Genomic DNA, 15191 nt, shown 5'->3' with positions numbered 1-15191 from the left:
GACTGCCCTCCTACAATCTAAGGCTATGAAACTAGTGGGAGCTGTAGTTTAAATTAGCTGAAGTCCATAGGCTATCTTGTACTATTTTTTGGGTGTCTTTAACATTTGCTGGCCTGCAACAAGCTATCCATTGCATGTTCCCAGTCTGAAGGATATTGATGGTCTCTAAACATCTAAAAGATTATGATTCATTGACAATACAGCCCAGGATTTTCAGCATACTACTTATGTAAGAACAACGTTAATGCAATATTGTTCATGAAATGAACATACAATACATCTTCTGTATGGCATTTCTTAAAACAAAGGTGGTTCACTCGTCTGAAATGCTTAGAGCCAACACAATTGCACAATAAATTAAATTAAAGGTGGATGATCCACTCCCATCTGCTCCTTTGTGTAGTCTCACTGACAGGCACAGTGTTGGCATGTGTGCAGCCGTAAGTTTAATTAATATCTGGTTGATTTTCAGACATATAACGGTCAGGTAGACCCATACACTGGCCAATAAACTAAAGCTGCCAGCTTGGTCCAGAAGGATTGAAAAGGCAGCTTTTATAAACGCATATATGACCATCTTAAGGAATCATGGATGTCTGTGTAAAAATTAGGAATTCACTGAATCGAGGATGTTTGGGATTTAGCTGAGATTCAACCAGGCTTCTGCATTTTTCAGCAGGTTTTAGTTCTGGCCAAAGCCAGAATCTGAATTCTTAAAATCACATGACTTTTTGTCATACAAACAAGGAATTGAATTTTTTATTAACAGCACGTGGCAAGCACAGTTGATGGTTCTCTTTGTTACTATCTAGAGCTAATTTGCTTATTTTAATATGCTTATGCAAATTAGGATTCAGATTGTGTTTGGGATTTTGCCAAATATTTTATGAAAGATTCGGTATTCGATCGCATTCCAAAATAGTGGATTCAGTGCATCCCCAGTAAAAAAATTAAAATAAATAATATATATTTATATTAAATTTATAATAATTATAAATTATATATTAATAATATATTTATATATTAAAGTTTAAGCACAGGTGAAGTTAGCCACATTCGTTCATTTTTTTAATGTTTTAAATATATATATATATATATATATATATATATATATATATATATATATATATATATAATATCTATCTATCTATATATATATATATATATATATATATATATATATATATAGATATATATAGATATATATAGATATATTTAAAACATTAAAAAAATGAACGAATGTGGCTAACTTCACCTGTGCTTAAACTGTACTTTCCCACACTGTGCAGAAAATATTTGCCACTCATGAAGTGTGAGCCCCATTATTTTACATTCCCTCCAAGGTATTCAATTCCATAAGCATTCAGCATTTTGGTGCTGTTTTCATCAGATTTAAGAAAAATATTGTAAATCTTTTTAGCATTTATTGCACATGTCCAGCTGGGGCCCACATACCAAATGTGGTCTTTACAATCAAGGGCGATCCTGGCCCCTCTGCCGCCTGAGGCAGCAGCAGTTGCTGCTGCCCCCCCTCCCCCGGAAATTCACTCTTAAAGTACCAGGAGCAGCATTTTTGCTGCCCCTGGTACCTAGTGGGGTGCTGCCGCCTGAGGCGACAGCCTCAACTCGCCTCATTGGTGAAGCACCCCTGTTTACAATGGATTTATAAGGCCCCCTGTCTGTTCTTTGGTTCTGCAAACATTCTGGTCATTATAATATAATCTGGCACAGTAATATGAAGAAAAGCTAGTAGGCACTGCAGTATAAGTTGACCTCTTATTTGTAAGTTCAGTTGGAATGTCAGTAATAATTACCATAAAAAATACAGTATACATAAAGGTGTGTATAATGACATTCACTGACCCTTTTTCTGTTTACACAGTGTAGCATGTGAGCAGATCTAGAGAATAAAGCAAACATTTAATTTCTCTCATAGCCATATACAGTACACAATGATACAACAAATTCACTTATTGTTATATATACCTAGAATTATGCACGCACATAAACCAGAGTATTGTTCCAAAACTGAACATGACGTTTCAGAAATTTAAAATGTTGTATGACACAACGAACACTAAGAAAAGCCCAGAATAAATGATTGTATTGCTACTATGCCTGTGTTGGCATATCAATAATACTATGGCAAACACAGGCCAACATTGACTGTCTACTCAGTCCGACCAGGTTGACAGCTTATTGCCTCATGTATAGGGTTAAAATAAGAGTATATTTCTGGACATTGCTTGGCCAGAGCTATCTGGGGCTGACTGGAATATCATATTAGTCAAGGATTGCCTCAGGCCAGGTATGGCCAAGATGCTAGTTTGACAACCTTGCAAAACAAGAATATAGCAAAAAGATCACACACACCTGCAACAAGATCTTGTGATCCTATCCTATACAATTTGTATCAGGAGTATGTTACTACTTCTGACAGCCAACAGCTTCTTGCATGGATGCTTATCAAACATGGCTGGAAGTGATGAATACTAAAACAATGTTCGCTCTTGAGTGGGCTATTAGTAACTATTTCACCTGAGCTGTTTTCAGTTTTTGTTATATGTCAGGTTTTAGGTAATACCATTGGCTGTATTTAGATAAATAATTGCATTACCTATACGTATGCATGTGTAATAGGAGATCTATTATTGCAATGCATTTGAAAAACTGTGCTTAGGAGTAAGTACATCAAACAGCACTGTAACAAGTGCATACTGGGTCCCAAAAGAATCTTCAGACCCCGCGGTCTGCCCCCCTGTCCCCCCGCAACTGTGGGGTCTACTTCCTCTATTGTTACACAACTGACATCAAACAAACAAATAATATTGCAGGTGTATAACTCTGCTTAAATATTACTTTCAGGAAATGTTTTTGGTATTGAATATTAGTGCATTCCCCCTTTTGTGTTATATCAACTTCTTACCGTTCCTTCTTCCCCCTTTTCTCACTCCAGCTGCTCCTGCCTTTTTTGACCAAATGTCCTTCTTCCACTGTAGACATTGAAACATCTTCTGTGAAGCAATTATCTCCATCACTGGCTGTATGATATTTCTCCTTTAAGTTCCCCTCACTCCTGGAGAACAGTTTAACCAGCCTCTTCTTTATACCTTTCTTTTTGATGGTGGGAGAAGCCAGGGTGGACTCTGACAGTTGGGACAACCCAGAAGACATTGCTAGACTTGCCAACACAGAGAAAGTAACTAGTGGACCATAGGAAGCACAGTTTTTTCACTTAATGCAGGTGGAGGATGGAGAGGAGGGGTATGGGAGGGAAGGGTTGTGAAGCCTGAGGCAGGAGGAGGGGAAGAAAAGCAGCAGGATGCAGACGCTCAACTGTCTCCCCAAGGCTCTGATTGTCATATGGGACGCCAGCAGTTTGTACACAGGTGTGGAAATAGAGCTGATTGAAGGACACCCATTAAGGGCGGGAGCAGATTTAAGGGTATGCAGAGCATATTGTATATACAGGTATAACAGTATGACTTCCTTGCACTAAACTTGGGATTTATGTATAAAGAGCTGTTTTATTGTACAGAGCACAATACTAGCCAATCAGTATTTGTATAAGAAGTCATATATTTGCAGAGCTATGAATATTTGTTCTGTCTTATTGTCCTGTGCTAGGATTCTGCTCCCTGCACACAACCGACACTGAGGATTTCAATTCTGAGTTACAAACAAGTGGTGCCTCCGCCCTCTAGATTAGTGTTAAACATGCAGGTAGTTACAGTATTATATGAAAGGGACATGGTTTTCTTTCCCCTCCAGACAATATAAAGGCCAATAGTGGTTATTTTTAAAGATGATTGGTTCCTACCACATTTAGGGGCAAATTCACTAACCTGCGGAGTTGCGCTAGCCCAGTCTTCGCTGCACTCGTCAGGGAGCCGCTAATTCACTACAATCCGAAGTTGTGCTCAGGGAGGCGAACAGTAGCGAAGTTGCGCTAGCGTTAATTCGTCAAGGAAAGCGAAGTTACGCTAGCGATGCCTGATTTGCATACGGCGCCAAGTTAAAGTACAATGGACGTATATGTAGCAACAAATACATTACACTACACAAGCTTGGGAAAGCTTCATAAGATTAAATAGAGTTGTTATATTGCCCTACACATGAGCCCACTGTATAGTTTAGGTGCCATATGTTAGGAAATGTAGGGGGGAAGGAGGGTACCCCCAAAAAAATTTACGATCTTTTTCAGCCTATCACCCTTAAAAAAGGAAAAGATGCCATCGTTTTTTGAGACTTAGAAAAAATGTCAACTTTTTTTGAAGCAATCCCTATCTACTCTATTGCACTTCGCCTGGTCTGAGGTAGCGAAGGCAAGTCTGGCGCAAGAGGTAACGTTCAGTAAAACTTCGTCTGGCGTAAGGGTGCGATTTAGCGCTAGAGTAGGTCCATTTCGCTAGTGAATTTACGCCAGCACCCGTTAGTAAATCGGCGAAGTAACAAAATGACATCACGCTGGCAAATTTGCGGTATCGTTAGGCGATTCGCACTTTAGTGAATTTGCCCCATAGGGTTTTACCGACCTGGCTAGTAAAAATGATGCTTGATGCCAATGTTATTAATAAATCAGGCAGAAAAGGTGGCAATCCTAGTTGCCTGTTATTTTTGGTAGTGGCTTTCAAAATGGTTAATCTAAAGCAGGGAGATTAAAGTTGATATAGAAATTCACTAAGCAAACAGTATAAAAGCAGATGGGAAATGTTTGCAGTGAACACAAAGATTGTCTCTCCTTTATAAATGATATACAGAAACTCAGAGCACAGCTCAGTCTGACTGCAGAACACATAGGCCAAGGGCAGATCTGCTGCTCTCAGCCTGCATATTTTATCAGGCTGTGAGAAGCAGATCCACTCAGTGCCCCATCTCCATTAATTTGAATAAGATACACTTGCGTGCAATCACACACAGTGGAGGTTGGTCCAAATACGCAAAAGCAGACATTTTCAGGCCAATTTGATCTTATTAAAATGCAATGGAGATGGGGCACAGAGTTGATCCGCTTCTCTTAGCCTGAAAAAATACACAGGCTGAGGGTAGTGGAGCCAATGCTTTGTTAGCCCTTGGCCTTACAGTTATGTTAGAAAAATTCCCATAGTCCCAAAGACAATTTACATAGATTTCTATTTAAACAAACAGCTATATTATTTTGATGTTTTATCTAGAGAACCTCAGGTCCCAATCATTGCTGGTCAAGCACGGCAGTAATAATTACATTAGATCAATATGGATGATTCCGAATTGATCCAAAATAAGTGCAGCCAAATTGTCTTAGTATAATTAAAGTGTTTATATCACATGCAATTCAAAATAAATAAATAAATAAACTATGGAAGCAAAAATTTGCTGAACTATATTTCTTGTTACTAAGAACTAAAAACAAGTCTCAAATTGCCTGTTGCTTCCTAGAAAAAAAAGCAGGAAAAATACTGATGTTTTTGAAACTTGGCGTTGGGGAAGAAAACAACATGACATGACATCTTACCACAATCTCCACTATTTGGCAAGAATACTGTATACTCTACATTTGTTCGTGAATTTTATGATAATTAATAATTATCAGATGCAGTAACTAATACTGATTTGGCCAAATTAATTTGATAATAATAATTTTGTATTTATCAGTAGTGATGTGCGAATAAATTCGCCTGGCGCAAATTTGCGTTGAAATTAGTTGCCGGCGTCCAAAAAATGTTGGCCGCGTGCCAGAAAAGTCGCTCGCGTCGAAACCGTTGTGCGTCAACACTATTTGGTCACCCATTGACTTTAATGCTGGCGTCAAAATTGACACGGGTGAGAGATTTGCCCATAACATTATTAGTTTTATAGTTTCTTGAATATTCATATAAACTATTCATTTGCAATAGTTTTATTTTGATGCCAAAAAAATCGAAAACATTTTTTTGGCAGAAAGTTGAGCTGTTCCCACAACTGGCCAAAAATATTACTGGGTATTACCATTTACAATTGCATTTAAGATACCAACTATCAGAACACAGATGAAAAAGCATTGCTGATGGATTCATTTTGATTTGTAGGGTTAATTGTGAATTATGAAAAAAATGTAACAAACTTTAGTGAATGGACTCCACTACCTTACAAAGAATCATCAGAGCATATCAGATGTGTGTTGTAAAAACCAAACAGCTAAATAGGGATGTGCCAAATCCAGGATTAATTTCAGGATCTGGTCAAATCCCAGGATGTTTTTTTTCTGGATTAGGCTTCATGGACTACTGTAGTAAAACTATATTTTTTAATCCTAGTCACATAACTCGGGCCATGACCCACAATGCAAGGCTCCCCTTGTTTATAAATCCCTCAGTGAGGTGCAGTTCCAAGAGGAAGAAATATTGCAAAAATCTTTATAGGTCCTCACCAGGCTCCTTCTCCCTATACTGACTATAGTGCCCCTGGAAGCCAGACAACTACTTTTTTCACTACACTTTTGCATGGTGTAAAATCTCTGTTCTATACACTGCGTCATGCAAGTTGGGAATGGTTTTCCAGACATCGCCAACTGGACTGGAAAAGACAAGAACGCTGGAATCTCCATGTCCCGCTTCTTCCTACTTGGCACACATTGGTGAGGCAACTTAATGGCTTTTAGTCTTTTTTCAACCCAACTTAACTATGTAACTATGTAGATTTTAAATGCTTTGCATTGCAAAGAGTTCATATTGTCTTGTTTTGTAATATTGTACAAAAATTCTGTTTTTTGACCTGAATACTTGAGTCAAAAGTATTCAACTGGGTGAAAAGGGATACACCCATACACGGGACATAGTTTACCATGCTAACACTATACAGGAGATTTTCCAGAAGGGTAGGTTACAACTGATTATTAATAGACTACAATACTCCTGATTGGTTGGATAGGATACTGCACTGATGCAAAGTTTGCACATAATACTGTACATATCACCTATCTTTAAGCCTAAGGACACATATCTGTTGACTTTGCTCTATTTTTCTATAACTGGCATTTAAGTACTGGGGTGTAGTTTACTGTACTCTATGAACATACTTGAATTGTTTTGCCTATACAGTACATATGAATGAGACTTGCAATTTTTTTGCAGGTTGCCTAATCTCACACTTTTTTCCCAATCTGTATCTGTCAAATCCAACATTCCTGCTTTATATTGCAAACACTTTGTTTTATTTTTCTCGTATTTATTTTTTCATGCTGCAGAGCCTATTCTTTCGTCCTTAGGAAAGAGCTACAGCTGGTATTAGGCTTGTATTTGGTAAAGTATATAACAAGGTTTACAAACAAGGGGCAGCGCCAAAACAGGCACATGAAATGGTTGCAGTGGAAGAGTTAATATTAACTTTAAAGTGGTCATTTACAAAAACCCAAGACAAATGCACAAGAGGATTTATGGCCCTTGTGCCTCCTGTTGTCTATAAGCAGTTTTAAATTAGATGGCTTCCTCTCCAATGGCATGAGCATCAGATGATAAAGGTCACCAAGGTTTGCTCCGTCCACATCTCATTAACCGACTCCTTGCTTTGGTCTAATTGCATTGAGCTTAAGCATAATTCCACAGAAGTCTAGACTGTCTCTGTCTTATTTTGTTATGGTATAGATTTTAGAGGCTTTTGGTATAATTATTTGCTTTCCTAATAATATGATATGCAGATATCCCTTTAAATAGCATTTAGCTGAATGGTAATACAGCCAACAGTTGGAAAAACTACACTGGAATGTTAATGTTCAGGAGAAAATGTGGGATGCAATTAATTGCCCACCCTAGAAAGAAGATTGCACACCCTATAATTCAATAAAGTGTTTTACAAAGAATGTTTGTTTGCTGCCCAGGGTAATTTTGGCTCTATAGTAGGTTGACTTTTAGAAAAAACAAACAATTCTAAAGCCAGCCATACACAGGCAGATATAAGCTGCAAAGTCAGCACCCTCACACTAGGTCATCAGTACCTGCTCATGTATGGGCTCTACCCAACTGCCTCCTACTCCCAGATTTGTGGGCAGGCCACAAAGGCCTGGGCCTAGGGTGGCAAAAATTGGGGGTCAGCATGTTGCCAGCTGGCTGCATCAAGAGTCTATAAAACAGCAGAGGCTATGGGGGGAAGAGTGTGCAAAGTAGTAGTACTGTTGAAGAAAACAGATAAGTGCAAGGAGAGGAGCAGCAGGAGGAGGTTCGAGCGGCGCAGGGTGGGTTGGGGAGGGTGCGAATGCAGGGTAGTAAGGTATAAGGTGGGATGCGAGCGTGGGGGGTTTAAAAATTATTTTGGTGAGAACCACATTGGCCTTCAAAGGAGTGTATGCAGGTGGCTAAATATTGTCAAAGACCTTGCCAAACTAGAATGTCTTGATATGTATGTCCAGAATTACATTGTAAATAGCTTTTTTGACGTATGGTAGTTACACTGCTGATATTTATAGTTTCAATTTGGTTCTTTGCACATAGGATTCAAAAAGAGCCTCAATAAAATTCTTGATTCAGTGTAATTTTATGCACAGTCATATCGCTTAGCCAATAATCTGAAAAGTAATCAATAATATTATTGGTATAATATGAATAAACTGGCATGAATAAACTACATCAGTATCAGTGGAGATTTAAATGTTTGCATCTTGTACCGCCAGGTCCACTGGCATTGCATGATTTGGAGGCCCTGGTGTCTAGTAAATTTGCCAGTTTGCTGATCAGCATCACATGCAGGACTGTCAGAAATTACACCTGCCTTTTGGGTCCCAGTAGTATCGAAGATTAGTTGGTGTTCTGAGCCTTGACTGATATATTGCTTCACTGTTTTACAGTTAGGTCTATAACTTCTAGTTGCACCAATAGATGAAAGTCCTACAAATCCAGTACAGGTATTGATCTTTTATCTGGAAACCCATTATCCAGAAAGTTCTAAATTACGGGAAGGCCATGTCCCATAATTACATTTAAGCAAATCATTCAAAATATTTGTAGTTATTTCATTTTTATCTGCACTAATAAAAGAGTACTGTAGTTTGTACTTGATCCTAACAAAGTAGCATTACTTCATACTGATGGCAAAAGAATCCAATGTATTTAATGTTTAAATGTTTCTTAGTAGCTTTAAGGTATTGTGATTTAAATTGCAGGGAAAAAAAACCTTATCCTAAAAACACCAGGTTCCGAACAGCATAATCTCAGTGATGACATTCTTGCATGCAAACACCCACGCACATTGTTCACTAATGGAACTTCAACAATCCAAAACTGCATATTTTGCTTTAAAGCTTGCTTTAGGGTATTTAGGAAATATGAAGTGTATAACTAAAAAAGAAAAACTAAGACTAAAACATGAACATTATACATGTCTCTGGTCTGTAACCCTTTCAACACCCTTTTTGTTGGTGTTACACTCCACGTGTGATGCTTACCTGATGGCACAGGACAAACCTGAGCCACTCTGCAGTTGTATTAGGAGAGACTGGGTACCTGGTACTTACTTAAATGTTTATCTAAAATAAATGGGCAACTTGTGCAAACAGCACTCCTAACCAGGTGGGAGTAGGGGCTAGGGCTGCCACCTGTCCGGTTTTGAACCGGACACGGTCAATCGCTGATCGCCGCGACATAGCCCCGCCCACTGACATCACGGGTCCATCCACTGACGTCACAGACCCGCCCGGTCTCAGCCAGACATAAAGGTGGCAACCCTAGTAGAGGCCTCACTATCGAACTTGCTTGCACTAACTATCTGAATAACTAAGAGAATTTTATAGTGATACTGACACTAAAAAACTACTTTTTAAAACATGAAAGTATATTAAAAGTTACCTATAGGTCATGTTGATGTTGAGGTTAGTTTGGCAGGCCACGGGCTTTTGTTAGGTGTATTACAAATTTACCGGTAGCTACATTGCCGGTAAATTTGTAATACCGGCCCCGGCCTTGGCAAGTGTTTTACCGGCTAGGCCGGTAAAATACCGGCCGGGTAGCAACACTACCACCAGCAGTTCCTCTTCTCTCTCTCTCTCTGTTCACTGCATGGTTCTCTCTGCCAGGCTGCTCTCTCCCTAGCTCTGCTGCTTCCTTTTCCTGCTGGCCCCTCCCAGCTGCTGTGTTCCTGCAGCACTGAGATCACTGTGCAGCCGGTTGCTAGATAACATCTTACAGCACACAGACACAGGCTTTGTGCCAGCTCCCTTAAAGAGAACTACTGCAGAGGGATAAGTGCAAGGATTTTGCACTACTGGTCAACCAATGTTGTCCTTTCAGGCACCTGTAAATGTGACATCTAGACTTTGTTGCCAGGCAGAATGAGCTATAGCCCCACCCCTGTGTAGACCAAACGCTCTTAATTCTCAACTCTAAATAAAGAAGAAGCAGAACACAACAAAAACCCTCAAAGCTGTCCTCCATCCATAGGGAGGTGAGAGGTGACGGAAAGGTGGGCAGATGGGTAAAAAGTAAGATACAAAGGCAGTTGTCAGAGCAAACCAAGTCTAAGTAAAATAAAGTTAGGTACAATGCAAATGTGACTTTTTTACATAAAAGGGGGGATTGATTAATGAACACTCAGTGGCGCCATGTTATTAGGAATTTATTTTGTGAAACCGCATACATTTACATACTGAGCCACCATATCACAACAAGGTAAACCCCTTATAGCTGTCAAGAAATTTCTATAATGAAAGCTCTAATAATATAATAATAAGAGAGTTATAAGGTATCTTACAAGAGTTATACAAATATGGACATTGGAATTCACTCGTTCTATTTCTTTACCTGGGACCCTGCAGGTGATGGCGGCTGGAGGAAATGAGGTTTCTTCATCAGTAAAGGAAAGGCTTAATAACTGTAAAAGCAGCTAAATGATGGTGTTCCCAAACAAGAGCGTACAAATAATTGAGGCTAAAGTGACAGGCCATGTTGGGATTTTCTTTGCCTTCAAATGGATCAATGTGTGGACAAATTTAGAAAAACATCTTGATCAAAGTTGCCAAATAACAGCAAGGCATTTCAGACATCTCAGTCTATTTTCTTTATTCTCCTTTTATTTATAACATGCATGATACTGTGCAGATTTTATTGTACCTGCTACTTTAATATTTAATCATGAAAAGCAGCCCCCCCCCCACACACACACGCTTTAGGTTTTTATCTTTTCATGAAATACCACTCCCTGCAACAAATGAGAAAGTAAAGGTAGAAAAGGTAGAAAATCATTATAGTAGTCAAGCAGTGACTGTGCAGGTAACGTGAGGACCATTAACACATGGAACAGCCATGCAGAAGAGCTGGTCTGTTTGTTGCTGGAATGAGCTGCATATAAATGAGCAACCAAATATTTTGTCAACATAAATCTAGAAAACTGGATGAGCAAACACGTTGTATGAGTTCTTTGTAGTTCTGTGTGAAACCAGTTATACAATGTCAGCGCTGATGATTAACTTCCTCTTTTGAACAGTATATCTCCAGATCGCCTATACCTAGGAACATGTATATCAAAGGCCTGACAATTGCTTGATGCTGTAACTTGCAAGAGCACTGTGACATATACAGCAACTCTGATGCCGTCAACAAAGTTTCAAAAATTCCTGTTTTCACCAGGGTTGAGAATTTTTGTTAATTTGCATTACGATTCCTCCACAATGTTTTGTTTCAGCAAAGAAAAAAAAAACAGAGGGGAGAGGACACAAGAAAACAGTCAATGGCAATTTAGCGATGCATATTGTTTTGCCAGAAAAGATGCAGCTTTTTATGCAAAAACCCCCACCAATAGCATTATGAGGATTTCTCCATGTAATAATAAACCATAACCTTTCACTTGATCCTAAGCTGCATGAATCCATATTGGTGGGAAAACAATCGGACTGGGTTTATCTAATATTTGGTTTGGTGATCCAAATTACATTAAAAAAAAAACTTATCCAGTAAACCCTGGGTCACACAAATTCCTGATACCAGATCCCATACCTGTATCATTATAAGTCTAAGTTATAAAAAAAAAAAAAAAAGTTGTGAATAATGTAAAACACATCCTGAAGCTCTTACAGAGATCGCATATCACCGCACCCCACAGCAAAGTAAAAGACAAGCTCTACCTATGGGAGACGTTCGGTGGCTGGCGGACACTGCTCAAAAACAGAATTCCATCATGTGCATTAAAATAAGTATGTGTGGCAGATCAATTTGTGCTGCTGCCTGTTCCACATGTGCTCCTATGCTAAGCTCATTCAGCTCAGTTCAGTGGTTCTGGGTCCTAGAAGCTTTTGGACACAAAGCAAGCTTAAGGATGAGGCGGCCATATGTCTTGTATGGACTTCGGCATTAAGAACCCAATAATAAATATAATAGCAACATAATTTAAAAAAAAAATATTCTTTTGTATAAAAGCATATCTTAGCTTTGGGTACATCTCCTGCCCTGTGAGCATTATGTCTCTGTTCATCTCTGGGAAGTTGGGGTTTAATGTGTTGCCGCACCTTGTCACAAAAATAAGCAGCTGCAGTACACTCATTTATTTTTTTGCTTGTCTGATAATGTATTTTAATTTCTTGCTGTTTCTTTAGATTTATTTTAAGAAGTAAGTTGGACAGTCAAATCCCAATCAAGACACAACTTTATGTAGATGTATAAGTGAAGAATTTTGCTTTTAATAATATTACCTTATACCTGATCCCTAATATGCAGGAAGTAGACAAATATAGTAATTAGCTAGGGAATTGGTCATGAATCAAATATAGTAATTAGCTAGGGAATTGATCAAATATAGTAATTAGACAGGGATTTAAATACAAATAAAATAAATTTTTAGCAGGGTTAACTTTTGAACTTTGGAATGTGACAAAACTGAGGCACTTCTGTCTGAGACAAGATTAATCCAATTTGCAGCCCTCCATCTGTTTTTAAATTCCAACCCCCAACACCCTCATCATCACACACAAAAATAATATGCTGCTATTCACATTTTGCCTTGCAATACACACTGCCCAGAGCATGTCTAAAGGCTGTTCTCTAAAGAAGAATAGACAACTAAATCCAAACCACAGCCATGACGCTCAACCAATGTCTGTAAAGCATTCTAAATCTCAAGAAAAGTCAATAAGCAATACTCTGTTACTAACATTGTTTAACATAGAACTGGGGCTCATTTATCAACACTGGGCAAATTTGCCCATGGGCAGTTACCTATAGCAACCAATCAGTGATTAGCTTTTTAAAACCAGCTGCAAGTAGAACAATGAATGCAGATTTGATTTTGGCTTCGGGGCCCAGGCCTTTCACTAGAATGAAATTCCATGCACTCTACTAATTTCTGTGAGATTTTCAAATATGTATTTATCATAGGGTAAATGATAAAAACATATTTCACTGATTGCTAAAGAGCTATTTATTTTTAGTTTTTGAGAACAATGCATTGGGAATTACAAGTGTGAACAATACAGGTGATTATAGTCTGAATTTGAGGTGTAAACAATGCAGGGGTCAGTTAATCTCTGTAGTTTACAGTTTACACATTGTAAGCAGACACAGCAGTCAGATTTTTATGTGGGGGACCACACAAGCGGGCCTGCAGGCTGCCAGTTGGACAGCACTGATCTACATAATAATAGAATAATTTCCCTTAAAGGGACAAATAAACAGGCACTTCTTTTTTTCATTCAAGCAAATGAGAAAATATATTTAAACAATAAAAAAACCTAATTGCAATTATGATAAAGCTCTTCTGTATAAACTTGCTACAGTATAATAGGCTAACTGTACATGTTAATTTGACTATTGCTGCCCTCCAGAGTACAACCTATCTCCCTGTCACTGCTTCTGATAGAAATGAATAAAGTGCTGTAATGAATGCACTTAGATGACTGCAGCCTACTAAACATCCTATGTGACATAGTCATTAAATCTACAGTTTATGGTTGAATATTCCTGTGAGCATGCAATAAAGTCCCCATTTAAATACTGAAGCTTTGCCATCTCTAGATTCATCCGCATTTTTATAAAATTTTTTTACATTTTGAAACTGACTGTGGGAATAATTTAATAACATGTTTGTTGTTGGTCCTAGTTCCAGTTGTAAGGGTAATTTACCAACTATTAACCCTTCACATAACGAACTCCAGCTGGCATGTATGAATAAAAAAAAAGGTTTCTTTATTTTGGCACAAAATTCAAACAGTCACACTTTCAGTTTCCACATCACACATGCAACATCATTCGTCTTGCTACAGTAGACCTTAGTTTCCTTAATCAAACTCCTTAGGGCCTTTCCCAGAAATGCTAGGGCGGGTTAACACTTACAGCTCCGGTGTTTTCCTCTGCTTTGTTCAGTAATCTGGTGCACCTTAGCACCCCTTTACTATTCCGCCAAGCCCTCCCGTCTCGGTAATCCGGTGCTCGACCAACACCCCTTTACTATTCCGGCACTTTTCTTGCTTTAAGCCCTATTAACCCTATCCTGTGTCTTCCCTTCCCACTGAGTCCCTTTTCTCGTGGGGTATCCACAGTGCCGTAACTAGAGGGTGTATATATTCTCTAGACACAGCGTTTAAATTCACAAGATGTAGGTCTCAGGTGCGTACTCACAGACGTTAAAGCTATTAACTTGCATATATCAAAGAACCAAAGCCACATTTCCAGAAGTTGCTTCCTACTGTTATAGAACATACAGAGAGCAGAAATAGTGTGAAACCTTTATTATATATAAAAAGTTTGGTTCAAAATAACACTCATAATTTTTATGTTTAAAAAGGCATATTGAGGCCCCCTTGGTTCGCCTGTGTTTCAGAGTCCTGGATTTAGGATTTGGTTCCTGCCGGCATTGTTTCCTCTATTGCGTGTCGCCTAACGCGTCTCGTCGAGAGCTCCCCACCCCTGGGAGTAATCTGTTGACAGAACCCTCTAGTTGATTAGAGAGAGGGGGCAAATTCAAAGGATCTTGCCACCATCGAAGACTGTCTCTGAGCCTGGAAGAAAGCTGAATCTGTTCATTCAAATTCTTTGACCGGCAATCCAAGACAGAAAGTAATGTTGTGCATAGTAATGGGCGAATTTATTCGCAGGCATGGATTTGCAGTGAATTTCCCCACTTTGCCAACTGCAAATTTTTTTGTGAAACTGCTGCAAAAATTTGCAGTGGATACATTTTCTGAGACAAAAAAGTTGCATGGGTAAAAAATGTCACGCGTAAAAAAAATTTGACATCCTTTTTTTTGAGTTTCTCAAATT

At 38.7% G+C, this 15191-nt stretch overlaps 1 protein-coding gene across 1 annotated transcript in view; it reads right to left on the bottom strand.

Moving 5' to 3' along the window:
* crybg2.L (crystallin beta-gamma domain containing 2 L homeolog) overlaps positions 1-3361 on the bottom strand; it is a 57077-nt gene extending 53716 nt beyond the window's left edge. The window contains exon 1 of the mRNA XM_018246441.2: positions 2927-3361. Within this exon, the coding sequence (XP_018101930.1) occupies positions 2927-3174 (248 nt within the window). The 5' untranslated portion in view covers positions 3175-3361. The remainder of the gene's footprint in view (positions 1-2926) is intronic.
* Between the last annotated feature and the right edge of the window lie 11830 nt (positions 3362-15191).

Source organism: Xenopus laevis, chromosome 2L (genome assembly GCF_017654675.1).
Source record: "Xenopus laevis strain J_2021 chromosome 2L, Xenopus_laevis_v10.1, whole genome shotgun sequence".
In the NCBI taxonomy this organism is placed as follows: domain Eukaryota; kingdom Metazoa; phylum Chordata; class Amphibia; order Anura; family Pipidae; genus Xenopus; species Xenopus laevis.
Note: the sequence above shows the minus strand (reverse complement) of the source record. Positions and strands in the feature narration are given on the sequence as shown.